Consider the following 21,205-nt stretch of genomic DNA (forward strand, 5'->3'; position numbering starts at 1 on the left):
AATTTTCAACTAAAAAAGTAGTCGTGAATTTTGCTACTACAATTGTAGTCGCTATTTTCCGACTACTTATGTAGTCGTTAATTTGCGACTATAAATGTAGTTGAAAAAATACAAAACTAGCAAGCTATTAACATACCTACTAGTCGTTATTTCCTGCTAAATATTTACCAGCAAGATGTTCATACTGTTAACATAGCTGCTAAATATTTCAAGCTGTTCATATCTACTAAATATTTAACCAAAATTTCCTGCTATATAATTTCCTGCGACCACAATATTCAAAACACGAACAATATTAACAAAGTTGTTCATACTGATAGAAATATATAATGCATAACTACGAGTTAATACATAAATATATAAAAAATATGTTTGAAAATCTACAAAGTAGCTAGCCCGTAGGTGCGCCTAGCCCAGCCCCTCCGCCGGGGGGATCTTGACGGTACTGAGATTGAAATTGACTACATTGACTGAACATCCTTCCATAGTTCTCCATTGCCTCTTTCAACTCGGCAATCACCTTTGCTTGGACCCTATCATTTTCTTCTTTCTCCCTTTGGCGCTCTAGTCTCTCTGCATCTCTCTGCCTTTGTAGCTCTTCCTTCTCCCTTTGTAGCTCTTCCTTCTCCCTTTGTCGCTCCAGTCTCTCTTCTTCTCTCTCCCTTAGTATCTGAGCTTGTGTCGCCTCCAACGCTTGGGTCTTTTGAGTAAATTGTTGTTCAAATTGCGAATAAAGGGAAGGTATATATGAGCTAGAAGAACCACCACCCCTAAAAGGTGGTGCATAATACAAATGTGAACCACTCCCCAAGCCATGAACCTTTCCCTTCTTCCTCCCACTAACTGTCTCAAAAAATATTTGATTTGGATCCTTTTCAATACCTTTTTCACGGCATTCAGCAACAGTCTTTTCATATGTTTCCTACAAGAATTGAAATGATTATCAAACATGCATAACAAATATGCACAACACTTCATATGCATTCATTCATTTCAAACATTAGATAGAGTTTCGATATAGGACATTTATAGCCCAGATATGGAATTTTCGATCCCAACTATCAACAAACAAACTTATATTCAAATTCTAAACCTTATTCATGATTAATATGAGTAGTTACAGGTTTATGAAACTCATTTCAAGTTCGTTATGTAGGCCTAAGAGTCATTTGGGTTAAAATAGGTCATTTATGGACATAAAAGGCATTTTCGATCCCAATTATCAACAAACGAACTTATATTCAAATTCTAAACCTTTACATGATTAATATGAGTAGTTACATGTTTATGAAACTCATATCAAGCTTGTTATGCACCCCTAAGTGTCATTTGGGTTGTTATGGGTCATTTATGGTCAAAAATGCCATTTTCGATCCCAACTATCAACAAACAAACTTATATTCAAATTCTAAACCTTTTACATGATTAATATGAGTATTTACATGTTTATGAAACTCATTTCAAGTTCGTTTTGCACGCCTAGGGGTCATTTGGGTCGTTATGGGTCATTTATGGCCAAAAATGCCATTTTCGATCCCAACTATCAACAAACAAACTTATATTCAAATTCAAAACCTTATTCATGATTAATATGAGTATTTACATGTTTAAGAAACCCATTTCAAGTTCGTTTTACACGCCTAAGGGTCATTTGGGTCGTTAAGGGTCATTTATGGCCAAAAATGCCATTTTCGATCCCAACTATAAACAAACGAACTTATATTCAAATTATAAACCTTTTACATGATTCATATGAGTAGTTACATGTTTATGGAACTCATTTCAAGTTCGTTTTGCACGCCTAAGGGTCATTTGGGTCGTTATGGGTTATTTATGGCCAAAAATGCCATTTTCGATCCCAACTATCAAAAAAAAAACTTATATTCAAATTCTAAACCTTATTCATGATTAATATGAGTAGTTACATGTTTATGAAACTCATTTCAAGTTCGTTTTGCACGCCTAAGGGTCATTTGGGTTGTTATGGGTCATTTATGGCAAAAAATGCCATTTTCGATCCCAACTATCAACAAACAAACTTATATTCAAATTCTAAACCTTATTCATGATTAATATGAGTAGTTATACTCATATGAAACTCATTTCAAGTTCGTTTTGCACGCCTAAGGGTCATTTGAGTCGTTATGGGTCATTTTTGACCAAAAATGCCATTTTCGATCCCAACTATCAACAAACGAACTTATATTCAAATTATAAAGCTTTTACATGATTCATATGAGTAGTTACCCATTTCAAGTTCGTTTTGCACGCCTAAGTGTCATTTGGGTCGGGTTATTTATGGCCAAAAATGCCATTTTCGATCCCAACTATTAACAAACAAACTTATATTCAAATTCTAAACCTTATTCATGATTAATATGAGTAGTTCCATGTTTATGAAACTCATTTCAAGTTCGTTTTGCACGCTTAAGGGTCATTTGGGTTGTTATGGGTCATTTATGGCAAAAAATGCCATTTTCGATCCCAACTATCAACAAACAAACTTATATTCAAATTCTAAACCTTATTCATGATTAATATGAGTAGTTATACTCATATGAAACTCATTTCAAGTTCGTTTTGCACGCCTAAGGGTCATTTGGGTCGTTATGGGTCATTTATGGCCAAAAATGCCATTTTCGATCCCAACTATCAACAAACGAACTTATATTTAAATTATAAACCTTTTACATGATTCATATGAGTAGTTGTATGTTTATGAAACTCATATCAAGTTTGTTATGCACCCCTAAGTGTCATTTGGGTTGTTATGGGTCATTTATGGCCAAAAATGCCATTTTCGATCCCAACTATCAACAAACGAACTTATATTCAAATTCTAAACGTTATTCATGATTCATGTGAGTATTTATAAGTTTATGAAACTCATTTCAAGTTCGTTATGTACGCCTAAGGGTCATTTGGGTTGAAAGAGGTCATTTATGGCAATAAAAAGGCATTTTCGATCCCAACTATCAACAAACGAACCTATATTCAAATTCTAAACCTTTTACATGATTAATATGAGTAGTTATATGTTTATGAAACTCATATCAAGTTCATTTTGCACGCCTAAGGGTCTTTAGGGTCGTTATAGGTTATTTATGGCCAAAAATGACATTTTCGATCCCAAATATCAACAAGTTAGGTGAAAATCATATACCTTGATCCGTTTCGCTTTGCTACTGCATGGTACATTCCCTTTACCCGGTATGTTCTTCGTGTGCGTCCTCAAATATAAATCACCAGCCGTAGGCAAAGCACCTCCATTGTCTTTTGCCTTAGTATAAAAGAATTTGTGTAAGTATTCAATGTAGTTACATATTTAGGTAAAAGTAAGGTACATAATTATATTTACAAATTTTTTTGCATGCTCTACTGTGGAAATGGAACCTTGAAAATGTGTTGGTTCAATTGGATTGGTTAGTGAACCGCCTCTCCTATTCTTCTTTGAACGCTCAGACTTTTTCAGGAATTCAGGATCCTCCGTTGCATGCCTCATCATCTCTTTATGCACCTCCTCAGGCAACCACACAGGACGTTTTCCACCACTTCTTGACATGATGTAGTTGTGTATGTCCTTTAGTCTTGCAAAGCCAAGTTTTCGTACTCCGGTGGCCACTTGTGGGTCCGCTACAAAATTTTGACAAAGCATTTTTTTAAGTTAGGTTTATAACTAAAAGTAAATGTATTAAGTAATATGAAATTGATTATACCTTGAAAAAATTAAACCAATGTTCTTTGGTATGGTTGTCCACATGTGAATAACACGTCCACGGACTCTTGTAATACTTTTGATGACATTCGTGATGTGTCGGGCGAGGGAACTATGATCAAACCTAACATAATGAAAGAAGGAAAAGAAAATTAGTCGGTAGTTAATAAAGTTCTAAGTCATACCATAGTTTACCAAATAAAGAAAATTAGTCGGTAGTTACTAAAGTTCTAAGCCATACCATAGTTAACAAAAAAAAGAAACTTAATCATACCATAGTTCACCAGGTGTCATCCAAAAGACTCCTGGCTCAACAACCTCTTCATCTTGTTGTGTCTCAGGTACAAACTCACTATCATACTCACCCTGAGTCATGTCATCATCAACGAAGGTATCCTGAGTGGATTGTGTGATATGTGGCCTACCACGAGCACCTCCATGAGCACTTCCACGAGCACCCGCACGAGCACCTTTGCGTCCACCTCCACGAACACGGCCACTGCCTGAACTTTCCCCTAGACCAAACATCTGTTTAATTAGTAAAACACAAACCAAACAATAGCTATATAAATAAATTCCAAGAACAGTAAACGTTGGCTATATGTAAGTTTCTAATAAAAGAGATAACATAATAAAAGAAATAAATTCCATAAAAAGAGATAACATAATTCGCACTTCAAACATAAGATTATCAACGTTCGCTCCTTACAAATAGATAGCATAATTCGCGTTTCAAACATAAGATTAACAAACTACATCTTAATCAAACTAAATTGAATCAATCACATCAAGAACATGCTAGCTAGTCGTCGTATGCATCATCATCAAACTCATCATCAACATCATCATCGTCACTTGTCTCAAACTCAGCATCCTCATCGCCACTTGTCTCAAACTCATCAGCCTCAACATCGTCATATATCACGTCCTCATCATCTTCTTGATCTTCATAATCTGGAATCTCATCTGGAGCACAAATAGCTGAAGAAACCTCATTCGCATCTTCTTGGAGAAATTCTAAGTCAACCGGAGCATGAATCACTGACCTTGCCTTAGTCTTAAACACAGCCCACCATTGGGCTTTATCCCTCTTCAAACTGGGGTAATGAGCAAAGTACACTTGGCTAACTTGGTAAGACAATACAAATGGGTCGTACTTTGGATACCTCTTAGAATGATTGACCTCCACAAGTTTGTATTGTTCGTGAATGTTCATACCTTTCACGGAGCCCATCCAACTGCACTTAAACAAGATTTTCTTGTACTCTCGAAGCTTACCACAATAGGCAACTTCAATCATCTCCTCTAAAATGCCAAAGTAGTCAATTTCTTCGGGACTTTGTACACACACTCCATAATTCATAGTTGACTTGTGTTTTCCATAGTCATTTGTGTGAAAATTATATCCAATCACATAGAAATGACTCCACGTCCTCACTTGTCCAGAGGGGCCCATTGCAAGAGCGCGTATCACATCATCAGTTATCAAAGACCGGAGAACCTAATTTGTAGAAGAAGTCAGTCATTTTTGTATTCTTTTAATGAGTAGTATACGTGATATAATATATCAATATAAACATTATAAAATTAATCTCACATGTGACTTAAACCATTCATTGAATTGAGCTTCGAATTTACTCCAAATATCCTCCATAGCTATGTGTGGCTGAGTTTGGCGAATATGCTCCTCAAATTTCCTATGGTAAGTAAATATTAGTTTATTTCCTTTCATAATTAAATATTAGTTTATTACCTTTCATAATTAAATATTAGTATATTACCTTTCATAATCACCTAAGATGCCTGTAGACACCTACTTTTGTCCCCATTCCCGAAAGGGAAGGTTCGATGATGAGAACATAAATCTCCACTTGGCAACGCATCTCCTATAAAATAACGAATCTCAATTCCCCTTTTCATTTCACCCGAAACCTGCTATTTATGGAAACCTGCTAAAAATAGTAACTGTCGTAATGGGTAGTTGTTAAAAGTGGCAAGTCATAAAAGATAGAAACCTGTCAGAATTAGGTGTTGCACTCCAACATAAATCCTAAATGAGATAGAAATTGCGAGAGAATCCTATTCCTAATACGATTCAAAAATAAGAGTTACGTATTAATTAAAATCCTAACGAACCTAGAGTTTGTAACGGGCCCAGACGCATTCCGTCACAAAGTTAATACGCACTAAAAGACTCGGATAAGTCTCAAACACTCCGGATTCTAAGGGTCCAAATCTGACAAAGAACTCGGCCCAAACATCATTTTCAACGCCCAGCCCTGGGCGCTGAAATTGCCTGGATCCCATTTTCAACGCCCAGAGCTGGGCGCGGAAATCTTTAACGCCCAGCCCTGGGCGCTGAAAATACTTGGGACGTGTTCTCTCCTAATTCTTCTTGGATTAGAGCTCTACAATTCTATCTTTCCACGAACACTTCCCTATAAATACAGCCCCAAATTCGACGTGAACAACACACAATTCATTATTCTGAGTATTGACTCTAACCCCTAAGCCTAAGCCTCACGCTGCAAAACTGATCACGCGTTCTGTCGCAATCGATCCAAAAATCGAACAGAACGTATCCTGTCCTATAATTTGAGATTCGTTAAATAAAAGGAGAAATAGCAAAGTCAAAGTGGTTAGTTTTCTGAGAACCGTGACGCACCTCTCAAGGGTGCGTCATAATGTGTCCCTCTTCCATGGTTTAATTGCTTTCCTCGCCCTTTTATGAACTGTTAAACTAATTAAATCTGACTGTTCTATCACGCCTAATAAAGATAATATGTTGGGAAATTGGATTATCATGCTAGGTCCCTTAAAACAATCTAAATCAGATAATCGCGTTCGATCTAGTACTATATGTTGCATATTGTTAAAATCAACTCATATTAGTTTAATAGTTAACGCATGTCCCTTCAATTATTTATGCTGAGCTAATAAGGATATCCTGCCTCTGGAGTTATTGAAGATCGAGTACTCCTCTCGGTAGTTACAGTCCCCCGAACCCTCAATCTCTACCTTTCGGGTGTATGTTGAGAGATCCCCACACCAGGGATCACAAGGGAACCTACGGCCGTCGTGGTCAAACATAATTGCACTGCCTTTATGTCACGATAACCGGGTTTTGTCAGTTTTTCTCATTGTTGTTAAAAACTGAATGGCGAATCCTATATTACTAGTCAATTGGGTGTAAACTCATAGGAAATCTAATTACACTTGATTTGACAAAAAGAAACGTCACACCCACGAGGGACAAGGTCACGCATTAGCCTCGTGCTTTTTCGACCCCCTCACAGTGGCGACTCCACTGGGGATAGTGAAGGAAATACTCGTGCTTGTAGGTAATCAAAATAGCCGAAGGGTGAAACGATCCTACCCCGTGTTTATTTCCCCATCAAGTTGGGACGACCTGAAAATCAGCATATTAATGTGAACGAACAGAACCGCATAACGAATCTTGGCTCCCTCAGGGAGTTAGGACTAAGGATACCCATCGCCAACCGGGGGGTGCATACGCTTCGAATGTTGTCCACTCGGCACTTTCGCTAGTAGTACACCCGTCCCAAACCCAATCGCTCGCCCATTAGGTCCCTCTCATTGGTGCATGCCCCCTTGGCTTACATCGTGATTGGCCTCTTGGGCGAAATTCGTCTGTTGAAGGCACTACCTCGACCGGGGCATGTGTTGGATCTGCGATAGAGGCGGTACCAAGCTAGGCGCAAATACTACCCATAGAAGCCTATCATAAACTACATGACATATTATTATTTATATTATTTTGCCTCATGATGTAATGTTAGTTATGTGTAGCGAATTATGTGATTGTGTGTGACGAATAATGCTAGAAAATCAACGACCTTAAAAATTTCCCAAACATTCATAAACCAATTGGCCAAAGAGTTATACCAAAATACGTGTTCCGCAAACCCGAACGATCGCCACAAAAATAAGCGACGCTCGGGATGGCCCGTAACGAATCCCACAAAAGTTGTGACGCGTAAAGGACGTTATTAGGCAAACACGCAAAATCAAAGTCGCATAAACAAAAAACATACGCAAACAAGAAAACGAGCACCAGCCAGGGACGCATTTTCAACGCCCCTGGCTGGGCGCCATTATTTCTCACGCCCTACGCTGGGCGCTGGAGTTGCTGCCTGGCCTTTTGGTCAGGCGCAGCAGCCTCGGTGCCTGCGCATAAAAAATATACGTAGCAAAAACTATTCGTAAAGATTGCTGCAAGGGCGTATGAAAGGCGCTCGATTCTAAAAGCGACTAAAAAAATATATAAAAATAAATAACTCTTTGTGTCATTGTTAGGCCTCCTATGACGACAATGTTCGGCACCAAAACCGAGCATGCTAATTAAATAACCTTGAATGTCACATGGGTAAAGTATTCAAAAAATAATGTTCAAATAGAGTCTTCAAGGAAAAATAATGTTCGAATAAAAAATAAATCCGAGTCTAGACTAGGCTATGCCAAAGTACAATCTAAATCCTAAGTGTTAGTTGTCTTATCCATAGAATCGGTCCTAATGCTTGGTGTCGTTCTGCAAGTTAAAAGGTTAAACCATATTGAGTCTCCCTTCCTAACATTTAAATCAATAAGCACCCATATGTAATTGTCATCCATTGCTAAGAATCTACGGCTCCAATACTCTCTCTCACCAATAAAAAGAATATATTATGTAATTCAAGTATTTGCAAAATGGAAACAGTCACATTCTGAAAATCATTCCCCCATAGTCGCACAACCCCCAAAGTGAGCCTAAGGTATCAATACCATTGGCAAAGAAAAAATTAATGGCCTCAAGGCTTATGATCATATTGGGTCACGACTATCATAGTCCTCTCGAGCCACTCGCTCCTTGAAGTATTCCTAAGTACGGACTAAAAGATTTTCCATGAATAAAACATGACGAACCATGAAAATACCCAAATCGGCATGCCATAAGGATACCATTGGGGTAAAGCAATACACACTAAGAGGGAAGCCGCACTAATGATTCTAGTCTTGCAAAAATAAAAATTCGATCTCCCCAACTAACTACCTTGCCAACATTAAGCAAAATGGCGCGTAACAAATGAACACCCAAGGGTTAAAATCTAAAGTGTCAACCAACGGAAGTTGTGGTCCAATTAGCCTAAGTCTGAGAGTAGCTTGGTCAAGTATTATAGGCTTACGCCACGTCATTATTTTGAGTCTAGGCCACCTCCTTGTATTCATACACGGGTTATAATCAGAAAGATTAATGAAAGTTCGAGCCTAAATAACAACTTCCAATTAAATCCCGAAAATTAGAATCTGAAAAGAAACAAAAAATTATTTTCGATGTAATTCTTTCGTTAAAATTCAATAAGGTAAAAATAACATTTTGAATCTACGCTATTTGCACATTTTAAGAAACGACTAAATACGCTTGCAAAGTAAGACAATTAAAAGGTCCACCCTAGGCCTACTAAAGTTAAAGGTCCACTATAGCCTACCAAACGAGGCTCACTCAGTCTCGCCTCGTGACTCAAAGACCACAACCATCTACCTTTTAGCCCAAATAAAAAATAATATGTTGGGGAGAAATCCCAAGCAAAAAGAGAAAATAGAAAGAGAAAAGGGAGAGCGGAGAGAGCAAGCCATGAAATACCTAGCCCGTACCTCCCAAAGTGCGAAATTTTCCCAAGTAAACGAAGGAAAAGAATTGAGTCAAACAATCCAAATCATGTCACAAAAACTACATAAAGTTCTACGATGTCTACCCTTTCCAATCCTTATGTTCTTAGACGCCTTCGCTCCGGGGCCCCTGTTCAGCTCATTTAACCCATCCATGTTCTCACCGCCATAACCCAAGAAACCATTAACTCGACTCTTGTTCTTGAACTTGTTATCAACTGCAAACCACGTACGACCGTTGACACGTGCGTCATACCCATTATTACACCACCATTAGTATAATGACCATATAACTTATGTGGATACATCCTTGAAGCCGTCCCTATGCTATTCATTAGCCTTGGTTGATGTAATCCTCATGCTTGACTAAATACCTATACAAATTATCCTATCGCATTCAACCCATCTTTCAAGCCGTCTTGAGTCACGAATAAAAAAGAAGACAAATGAAAAGTACAAAAAAATAATAAATAATAAAAAAACAAACTTTGCAAAGCGCCTTTAAAAGTTCGTCTAAAAAGAAAAAGAAGCATTTTGCGCGCCAAAGAAGATCCGCCCAGAAATCACTTTCAACGCCCAGAGCTCGGCGCCGAAATCTTTAACGCCCCAGCCCAGGCGCTGATTCTCTATGCTTGCCAAATTTTGTCCAGAAGTGCTCGTCATTTTATCCGCACATACACGGAAAAATAACGAACACTTGGAGGGGTACAACACGTATTCAGATATACGTACCAAAAAACACATGAAAAGATTTTTGTGCAAATACATGTACTCAAAAAAAATATTACAAAACAAATTTTTGGCTTACGGAAAAGCAGCAGATTAAAATAATAATAAACCTCACTTATTCTACCGTTTCAAATAATATGTTTCCATCTCAGAACAAACTTATCGAATTCGGCATTCTAAGAAACCATTTTCTGGCTAAGAACTACGCAAGACCTGATTCCAAATTAAATCTATTTAAGGCGGATACGTAGGCAATCCATGATTCGGTCCAACCAATTTGCAAAGATGTTAGAGCCTATAAAATAACAAGAATAAGAAATAGAGTCCCTTATTGAAATTTAATTACTTGCAACCCAAGTCGAAAGAAAAATTTAAGTCAAAGGAAGAATCCAAGTCATCAAGATGCCAAAACGAGCATACATCGAAAAATAATAAGGGCACGTACCCTTGCCAGAAGGAGCACTCACACTCCTAGGCACTTAGCCAAGACTCAAAAGATCGCTTTGCCTCAATTGAATGGGGGCTAGCGCAAGCGTCCATGACCTCTAAAATACTCGACTTGACCCTCCCTAAAGCGAACTAACTCACTTAAAGACCTTCTTTCACCACTAGACCTAGTCGTTCGCTTAAAGACCTTCTTTCACCACTAGACACAGTCATAATCGCCAACAAGTAGTAAAAGCAGTAAGCTTGTAATAAAGAGGATTGTTCTACGGCATCGCCCCATCGATCCTTCGAACTCAGGGCACCCGTTCATGGTAATTCAAATGTTTGCGAATCCCCTTTGAAAAAAAACAGACATTGTCAATAGGACTTGGCACTTAACCAAGGCTCACCCTACTCAGACATATGACACGGGCATCTAAAATCGAAATCTAAAAGCATCGTTAATGAGAAGACATAATAGCAACTGGGGGCTAAAAAATTAAAATGAAAGGGCTCGGGAAAGAACTAAGTATACCTTGACCTTTTGTACAGACATACACCAAGTAAATCTAAGTCAGTTTGAGAGCGGTTTATATTCCCGCAATCCTGGAAAAGATGGCCCTAAAAGCCCAAAGCATGTACCACACGGGCACAAGTAATATCTTGACGCCTGCACCCTGGCTTCCAGCAAATCCTTAGACAGTATTCCGAAAATCGTAACAGTATTTTGATTCACTCATGTGATCCTGTACGAACCCTTCTATAAGTCAACTTGCTTAGGACACCTCGGATTGTACACAGTAAGACTCGGATTTTTAATAAGTTTCAAATAATTTTCAAAGACTTTTTCGAACATAATAAAGTGTCGTTGGTTTAAGCTAAGTATGTGTTTATCTTCGATGTTGCAAGTGAGTCAAAAAGATTTCTAAATATGATTATGGGTAAAGAAAGGCACCTAGCTTTTGGTCAAGGCACACTTCAACATGTGACTACCTTGACCATCGCAATGTCAAACAATACGACATTTACAAGAGAAGTAGCAAATCACTACTCGAACGTACCTTGCACTAAACGAGTCTGGTTCAAACTATTCATGATCCATGTCACCATGAATGCATAAAAACGTATGCCAAGCATTATAACACCATAAGTTGGGGGCTTGAGAAAAACACTCTAAAAATGCTCGAAATGATGATGTTACCGCAAATTCTCGACGCTAATGCTATACACACGTCATAGGGGCACAATCCTAAGGTCAATCGTGTAAAACAAACCTTAGAATGGCTACAACCCCTCCCAAATTCTAAGCACTACTTAGAATATATAAAGTCACCCCACTAACAAGGGTAACTGAAAATCGCGAGTCACCAAAACTCCGATCAAACTACTGCACATAACGCTCGCCCTACAAGCGCCCGTTACACAGTCTACCTCAATCCAAAGCAAAAGCGAAAGAAAAAATCAAGGATAAGAACTGTCAAAATATACCCAGAAATCATTTTCCACGCCCAGAGCTGGGCGCCGATATCTTTAACGCCCCAGCCTGGGCGCTGAATCTTTCTGCTAACCAAGTTTTGCCCAGATATAAAAATAAGAAAGAAACACCTATGAATCCTCGCATCGAACGAAGTAATAAGCCGTGCAAACCCACGCAGAAGGTGCTACACTTGTTCGAACACCTGAACGAGGCATGATGAAGTACTCCAATGCAAAAATAATAAAGATATCCCAACACCTGGAGGAATGTTCTAAGACACGTCGTTAGGCCACACAAGCCTACGTCGCACCATAAGTTCAACCGTCCCACGGTACAAATCTAAAAAAAAGGGGAGTAAGGCATATTGCACTAATGCAGGCACGACCAAGAGCATGTGTAAAAGAGGCAAAGACTACTTATCGCCCAAATTCAAAATGCAAGCCACACGACTTCTACATTAAGGATTAAAGGTAGCAAAATATTACTTACCACGAAAGGGATAGCTCGCACCTACACGAGCGGAACCCCAAGGCATCTTTCTCGAAAAAACCAACAAAAATCGTACGCCAAAAGGAAGCATCCCAACATGCATACTTGGGGGCTCCAAGCTACGAAACGACCATAGCAAAATAAAAAAAATCTTGAAGCAAATGTTTGAACAATCAAAAGGGCACGATGCTTGAGCCTACTTCATGAATGGGCCTAAACCCTATCAAGCTTCTAAGCAAATTATTCAGTATCAGTCATTGCTCAAAAAATAAAATGATTCAAGCGAACTGATTAATGGACCGCACGCAACGGCCATTCTATGAATGCTCGTTCGCACATACATTCTAAGTATCGAACATTCACGAACACGTTCAAAAGAGAAATATATGTTCAAAATAGCAACAAGAGCAATCAAAGTCTTACGCCTCAACGCATGTTTCTCGGGCCATATAGACTCGCCCAACTATTGCAATAACGGTACGCCTTAAGAACGACGGTTCATTTAAATAATCGCCCCCAAAGCGACAAACACCATAGTCTACCAATCGGCTACGACTTCTCGAGAAATCATCACGAGAAAGTCCTGCCTAGGACGCACTTTCAACGCCCAGGACCAGGCGCCAGATATTCCAACGCCCAGCCCTGGGCGCTGAAAATCAGCTCATTTAATTGTGATCTCTAAAATTCTACGTTCCAAAAAAAAGGAAAAAAAAGAGAAGAGAATGCGTAGAATTTCCAAGTAAAATAAACGAACGAACAAGAGGCCAACTGTGTCATCAAAAGACCAGCCCAAACAACATTTTCAACGCCCAACCTAGGGCGTGAATTATTTCAACGCCCAGGCCTGGGCGCCGAAAATGAACCCAGGCTCAAAAAAGGCCCTAACTTCTATAGGGCCCTGTCGTATCCGTTCGACTCAAAAATTGCCGATTTCTTTACTGAAAGTCGCACCTCACGGCTTTGTTAAGAATAGCACACCACTACAAAAATCGCTCGCACTTACGAGCACGATCCCAAACACAATCAAGGACATTACAAAATGTGTATCCCCAAAGAACCTCTTGGGGGCTCGAAAGAAAATATATAGAGAGTACGCAGAGTTAAAACAATATTCCCAGACTACACTGTACGAATTCCCGTGTTTGGATAACCTCAAAAGATAAAATCGGATTACGACCTCAAGACAAAGGTCGCCGTTGATACTTATACATAGGACCCAGGTAGTGGAAAAATTGAGCTGTAAAGACTAGCTCAAAACCATGGAAAGATGATAACCACGAGACAATGGTCTGTCTAACCACGTTGTCAACCCACATTCAGGTTGCAACTAAATCCGAGCATCCCTCGAAAGAATTCGCTCTTACAAGAATGAACAAAAAGAAATTCTCAAAAGAAATCACGATGAACAAAAGAAATAGGGACTTGCCCACCTCAATCTGGCAAGATCGCGCCACGAACCACGCGAGTTTCAAATCGAAAAAACGAATTCAGGGACGTCCACCCTCAGCGGACAGGCTCGCCCACCTTCAGCGGGCGGGGTCTGCGTCATTAGCCGCGCAGATCCTCAGTTTTCGAAAAATAGAATCTTCAAAAACAAAATGAAACAGGCTCGCCATCTTCAGCCGGCGGGGTCTACGTCACTAACCGCGTAGATCCTTATTTTCAAAACTTCAAAACAGACTCGTCCACTTCTATCGGACGGGGTGTCCACCCTTAGCGGACAGGCTCGCCATCTTTAGCCGGCGGGGTCTACGTCACAAACCACGTAGGTCCTTATTTTCAAAAAGCACAAACAAATTTCAAAATAGATTCGTCCACTTCTATCGGACGGGGTGTCCACCCTTAGCGGACAGGTTCGCCATCTTTAGCCGGCGGGGTCTACGTCACAAGCCGCGTAGGTCCTTATTTATAAATTTCAAAAACAGATTCGTCCACTTCTATCGGACGGGGCGTCCAGCCTTAGCGGACAGGCTCTCCATCTTTAGCCGGCGGGGTCTGCGCCACTAACCGCGCAGGTCCTTAGTCGCTGCAGCGATAACTTTTTCTGGTTTTCCCTTTTCCAAAAATTAAAGGATTGGTTTTCCGTTTTTTCCAAAAAAGAGCGATGTGCTGGATTTTCCTTCGTTTTACGTCCTACGAAAACAAGGGGGTTTTCTCGTTTAGCTAACCCTGAAAATGAGAATCTTTAAAAACATTTTTACCTCGTGGTTGGGCTTGGCCAGGCCCAATTACACTTTATAGCTTTGATTTCGAAAACATCTGTAGCTACTCCCAATGACAAAGTGAGGGAGTTTCTACGCCTCTTTAGATACTTCCAATGACAAAGTGAGGGAGTTTCTATACTATCCGTTGACAAATCCCAATGACATGTGAGGGATATGTCGACACTTCAAGTGATGACCCTTAAGTCAAATGTTATCACTCGGGGGCTCGTGAGACCCTCGCAAAACAAGTCACATACACTATGGCTTGTGTGACGCACTCCGTCCAGTACTTTGACCATCGTCTCATCCCGAGACTCAGTCAAAGTGGGGGCTAACTGTACACCTACTTTTGTCCCCATTCCCGAAAGGGAAGGTTCGATGATGAGAACATAAATCTCCACTTGGCAACGTATCTCCTATAAAATAACGAATCTCAATTCCCCTTTTCATTTCACCCGAAACCTGCTATTTATGGAAACCTGCTAAAAATAGTAACTTCCGTAATGGGTAGTTGTTAAAAGTGGCAAGTCATAAAAGTTAGAAACCTGTCAGAATTAGGTGTTGCACTCCAACATAAATCCTAAATGAGATAGAAATTGCGAGAGAATCCTATTCCTAATACGATTCAAAAATAAGAGTTACGTATTAATTAAAATCCTAACGAACCTAGAGTTCGTAACGGGCCCAGACGCATTCCGTCACAAAGTTAATACACACTAAAAGACTTGGATAAGTCTCAAACACTCCGGATTCTAAGAGTCCAAATCTAACAAAGAACTCGGCCCAAACATCACTTTCAACGCCCAGCCCTAGGCGCTGAAATTGCCTGGATCCCATTTTCAACGCCCAGAGCTGGGCGCCGAAATCTTTAACGCCCAGCCCTGGGCGCTGAAAATACTTTGGACGTGTTCTCTCCTAATTCTTCTTGGATTAGAGCTCTACAATTCTATCTTTCCACGAACTCTTCCCTATAAATACAGCCCCAAATTCGACGTGAACAACACACAATTCATTATTTTGAGTATGGACTCTAACCCCTAAGCCTAAGCCTAAGCCTCACGCTGCAAAACTGATCACGCGTTCTGTCGCAATCGATCCAAAAATCGAACAGAACGTATCCTGTCCTATAATTTGAGATTCGTTAAATAAAAGGAGAAATAGCAAAGTCAAAGTGGTTAGTTTTCCGAGAACCGTGACGCACCTCTCAAGGGTGCGTCGTAATGTGTCCCTCTTCCATGGTTTAATTGCTTTCCTCGCCCTTTTATGAACTGTTAAACTAATTAAATCTGATTGTTCTATCACGCCTAATAAAGATAATATGTTGGGAAATTGGATTATCATGCTAGGTCCCTTAAAACAATCTAAATCAGACAATCGCGTTCGATTTAGTACTATATGTTGCATATTGTTAAAATCAACTCAGATTAGTTTAATAGTTAACGCATGTCCCTTCAATTATTTATGATGAGCTAGTAAGGATATCCTGCCTCTGGAGTTATCGAAGAGCGAGTACTTCTCTCTGTAGTTACAGTCCCCCGAACCCTCAATCTCTACCTTGCGGGTGTATGTTGAGAGATCCCCACACCAGGGATCACAAGGGAACCTACGGCCGTCGTGGTCAAACATAATTGCACTCCCTTTATGTCACGATAACCTGGTTTTGTCAGTTTTTCTCATTGTCGTTAAAAACTGAATGGCGACTCCTATATTACTAGTCAATTGGGTGTAAACTCACAGGAAATCCAATTACACTTGATTTGACAAAAAGAAACGTCACACCCACGAGGGACAAGGTCACGCATTAGCCTCGTCCTTTTTCGACCCCCTCACAATGCCACTGTTTGCAAGCACATAAAGATGTGCTCGATCATACTCCTTGTCTTGCAAGTAGCGCAAACAGCCATTAGTAGGTGCACGACCACTATCAACCCTGAACATCTAGGGGATATTAACATCATCTTGTTTCTGAACAACCGAATTGACGTTTCTTCCTAGATCCCTTGCTTTGGTGTCAACCTCCGGTTGAAAATAGTTTGAACAAATTAAAAGTTTGAAATCTCCTCCATTAGGTAAGCATTGCATATGGAGGCTTCTACATGTGCCTTATTTCCAACCTTACGCTTTAAATGGTTAAGAAACCTATAAAATACGTAAGTGTAATCAATAGTTACTAATAAACGTGTAGAATACTTAAAAAAGATTACTTGTTTACACTTAAGGGAATTTTTTTGATTACCTTTCAAATGGGTACATCCACCTGTACTGCACGGGACCACCAACCTTTGCCTCATGTGGAAGATGGACTGGGAAATGTTCCATTGAGTTGAAAAATGCTGGTGGGAAAATCTTCTCTAGCTTGCACAAGATCTCAGCTATATTCTTATCCAAGCGATCTATATCACTCATTTTGATAGTGGGAGCGCATAAATCTCGAAAGAATTGACTGATCTCCGTAATTGCCTTCCAAACATGCAAGGGAAGCAATTCCACTAAAGCAACAGGCAATAACCTCTCCATGAAGACAGGACAATCGTGGCTCTTCATTCCATGTAGCTTACATGATTGAAGATTGACACACCTGCTCAAGTTTGAAGCGAATCCATCCGGGAATTTCAAGTCTCGAACCCATTCACATAACACCTTCTTTTGAGCCTTGTCAAGTGCAAAAGGTGCTTTTGGCATGGTTTTACTTCCATTTTCAAGCTCTAACTGCCGACGTTTACAATACTTTGCCATGTCTTTTCTTGCATTAGCGGTGTCCGAGGTGCTGCCTTTCACATCCATTACAGTGTTAATGAGTTGGTCAAAAAAGTTCTTTTCAATGTGCATGACATCTAGGTTGTGCCGGAGAAGCAAATCCTTCCAGTATGGGAGTTCCCATAGAATACTTTGTTTGAACCATCCCTTTTTGGCAGTCTTCAACTTCTTAAGAGCCTCGGGACCATCAGTTGCTTTAGGCAAGTCCTTCACACATTGCCACAATTCTTCTCCACTCATTATATGCGGACCCATGCCATTAACTTTGTTTTTGCAGAAAGCTGTTTTATTCTTCCGAAAAGGGTGACCTTGTGGAAGAAATTGTCGATGGCAATCAAACCATGAAACTTTACCTCCATGTTCTAGCCAAAATGCCTTGGACTTATCCATACAGTAAGGGCATGCCTTCTTTCCGGCAGTGGACCATCCAGATAGCATTCCATATGCAGGGAAATCACTAATAGTCCACAAAACGGCTGCGCGGAGGTTGAAATTTTTCTTGCTTGATATGTCATAAGTCATAGCCCCAACCTCCCATAACCGTTTCAACTCTTCGATGAGCGGTTGCATGTACACATCCAAGTGTCCCTTTGGATTTTTAGGACCGGGAACGAGCAAAGAAAGGAACATGAAGGGTTTTTTCACACACATCGATGGAGGCAAGTTGTATGGTGTAAGAATAACAGGCCAACATGAATATTGGGAGCCAAACTTACCATGGGGGGCAAATCCATCTGTGCACAAACCAAGCCTAACATTTCGAGGCTCTGATGCGAAATCAGGAAAAGTTGTATCCAAGTGCTTCCATGCTTCACTGTCACTAGGATGTGCAAAGGTGTTTTGAACTCGAGGATTCTTGGCGTGCCAAGTCATATCCTCGCAAACGTTCTTGGTAGCATACAACCTTTGCAACCTAGGTGTGATAGGAAAATAGATCATGACTTTTGCTGGAATAAGCTTGCCTCTAGAAGTCTTCCTATACCGATCACTTCCACATAATCTACATTTATCTAATTGTGCATCGGCTTTCCAGAAGAGCAAACAACCTTTAGGACATGTGTGGATCCTCTCGTGAGGAAGTTCCAAGCCATGAAGAACCTTCTTTGTACTATTAAAAGTTCTACCCATTTGGTTGTTATTTGGAATAGCATCATTCATCAAAGAAGCAAACCCATCCACACACCTGTGTTGTAAGTTGAATTCACATTTCAAACTTGCAATTCTTGATGCCATCTCCAACACAGATAGGTTGCTCCCTTCATATAATGGATCTTCGGCTGCCTTTAGAAGGTCGATAAGCTTCTTGGCTTCACCATTTGGCTCTTCTTCAACTACATCGACCTCTTCGTTCAACATATGTTCTTGATTATTTCCAAGAGCATCGATAACCATATCACGGTATGGATTTGTTTGAACACGCGAGGCGGGCTCTCCAAAACTTTCCCCTTGACATACCCATTCATAGTAATTACGAACAAAACCCTTCTTGTACAGATGTAGTCTAACTGTTTCAACATCATAGAACCGTCTGTTATCACACAGGGGACATGGGCATCTTATTTTGTCACCGTCACCACAACTTGGATGCTCTTTGCAAAACTCGATGAACTCTGTAACCCCATTGAGAAACTCGGGCTTAATATTGCGCCCATCAAGTCTATCATACATCCGTTTACGCTCCGTCCTTTTCATGATACCAAATTCTACACCCTCCACAAAAAACATGTTACTAATTAATCAAATTCTACACATCTCACACTACTCATGATACTAAACCTAATACATAGTCTTACTAACGCTAGATGTTTTCTAAAGTATATAATTTAAAATACTCTCACATAATTTCTACAAGTCCATTTAATAAAGATGTTAAAACAAAAAGTGAATTCATTTAGATTGACATCATGCAGATAGGTAGCTAGTTAGATTAGAAAATTAAAAGATAAAATGGGACATGCACAAATTTAAAAAACAAACCCTAAAAGATTAAAGAAAATCTCATCCACAAATTTATATGCATAACTATCTACTACACATGCCATGTTGCCCACATCACCATGTCAATTCCTAAGCAAGGATAGTTTTATCACTATGATGACCGATAGCAATGCCATCCTAGACTTTAGAGGTCCACCAAATTCAATAGTTAAGATCCAGAATAAGGAAACACTAAGTTATTGCATTCAATGTTACATCACTTGTATGCACCAGAAATTTAATTACATATTTGCGGCCATAATTAAAAATAACCCAAACTAAGAAGTAAATTAACATAAACTGTTAAATTAAAAAAAAAAATTAAACTAATCACAACCCACGCTATTTGGTGGAGTATAAACCAGTTTAATAGTAAAGGGTTTGGTGGATTTTAAGGGTCATCGAATCTTATTCATTAACAACATTTTCAGATTCTGTTCTTTTTCTTTGATTTTCCCCGTGTTCATTATCTTACAAACAATAGTTTGGGTTTGAAAATAAGAAAAACAATAAGTCGATTAATGAATAAAAATTTAATTTTACCTAGTAAGGGAGAGGAAGCTAGGTAACTGCAGCGAAGATGGCCGGTGGTGCGCTGGTATCTGCTGCGAATATGGGCGGTGGTGTTGCGGCGGTAACTGCTGCGTCGGTGAGTGTGCTACACGGACGGTGGTTCTGCGCCGGTTAGTGTGCTACAACGGACGGTGGAGTTCGAAGAAGGCCGGTGGTGCTGCGCCGGGAGCTGCTCCGTCGACGGACGAATTTCGCCGGCGAAGGCGGAGTTCAGATCTACTCTCTCCTCTTTTCTCTCTTTGAATTTTGGATGTGTTTTGGGATGTCGTTGTTCCCCGACCACGAGATAGCTTTTTGGAATAAAATTGATAATAAAAAATTAACGACCAAGTTTCTAGTCGGTATAATAGACGGAAACCGCAAATAATGTGGTCGGAAATTTTGGGATGAATTTTTTTTTTTTCAGAAAATTTTAGCGACTACACAGTAGTGGAAATAGCAAAATTATTAGTCGCAAATTTCCGACTAAACAAAAGTTGGTCGGTAAATATTTTATTTAACGACTACATTAATAGTAGTCGGTAAACTATAGTTTACCAACTAATTTTTTATCAGTCGGTAAAAGTAGTCGGAAATTAAGCGATTTTTTGTAGTGGTTCCTGTATAATCTTATCATCCTTCTGACCAAAGTGGCAGCCTCTTCTTCATCTGGTTCTGAATCCTCCAGTTTCTCATCCTTAAGAGCAAGACCTCGGTTCTTGGGATTCTCAAGAACAGCTGCTCCTAGATGTAGTTCATGTGTCATTAAGGATCCTGCCAGTTGCGCAATGTTGAATTTGGTGAAATCCTTGGTTTCAAACAATGCAGTGACCTTGGTTCTCCATCGATCATCTTGAGGCATGCTCCTCAGAATTTTCCTAAACTGTTCATAAGAGGGAATAATTCTTCCAAGGGAAACAAGTTCATTAGTAATGTTAGTGAAACGAGTAAACATCTCCTGAATTGTGTCTTGTGGTTGCATTTCAAAACATTCATATTTAGACATCAGTAAATCAATTTTTGAACGTTTGACCTCATTTGTTCCTTCATGTGTTACTTGAAGGAGATCCCATAATTTCTTTGCGCTCTTGTACCCCATAACTCTGTTGTGTTCATGAGGTCCAAGGCGGCAATACAAAATCTTAACAGCCATAGCATTGATTTCATATTTTTCAAAGTCTTCTTTCACAAATTCAGAAATAGGTTTAGGAA

The 21,205-nt window shown here is 39.7% G+C and overlaps 1 protein-coding gene across 3 annotated transcripts; it reads right to left on the minus strand.

Annotated features, from left to right (window-relative positions):
- Nucleotides 1-220: 220 nt before the first annotated feature.
- On the minus strand, nt 221-20,394 carry LOC110784016 (uncharacterized). 3 transcript variants are annotated; one of them, XR_008923951.1, is made up of 6 exons: nt 19,985-20,394; nt 3,990-4,230; nt 3,717-3,839; nt 3,394-3,633; nt 3,164-3,280; nt 221-922 (listed from the first exon to the last, which is right to left on the minus strand). XR_008923951.1 is itself a non-coding variant. In XM_056833043.1 (2 exons), the coding sequence occupies exon 2, from the start codon at nt 19,154-19,156 to the stop codon at nt 16,940-16,942; it is 2,217 nt and encodes a 738-aa protein (XP_056689021.1). In that variant the 5' UTR covers nt 19,157-19,167; nt 19,985-20,394; the 3' UTR covers nt 15,856-16,939. The 3 variants fall into 3 exon arrangements, 1 of the variants encoding a protein (XP_056689021.1); XR_008923952.1 differs by lacking the exons at nt 221-922; nt 3,164-3,280; nt 3,394-3,633; nt 3,717-3,839; nt 3,990-4,230 and adding an exon at nt 5,633-15,186; XM_056833043.1 differs by lacking the exons at nt 221-922; nt 3,164-3,280; nt 3,394-3,633; nt 3,717-3,839; nt 3,990-4,230 and adding an exon at nt 15,856-19,167.
- Between the last annotated feature and the right edge of the window lie 811 nt (nt 20,395-21,205).

The sequence above is a fragment of the Spinacia oleracea genome, chromosome 6 (assembly GCF_020520425.1).
Source record: "Spinacia oleracea cultivar Varoflay chromosome 6, BTI_SOV_V1, whole genome shotgun sequence".
In the NCBI taxonomy this organism is placed as follows: domain Eukaryota; kingdom Viridiplantae; phylum Streptophyta; class Magnoliopsida; order Caryophyllales; family Amaranthaceae; genus Spinacia; species Spinacia oleracea.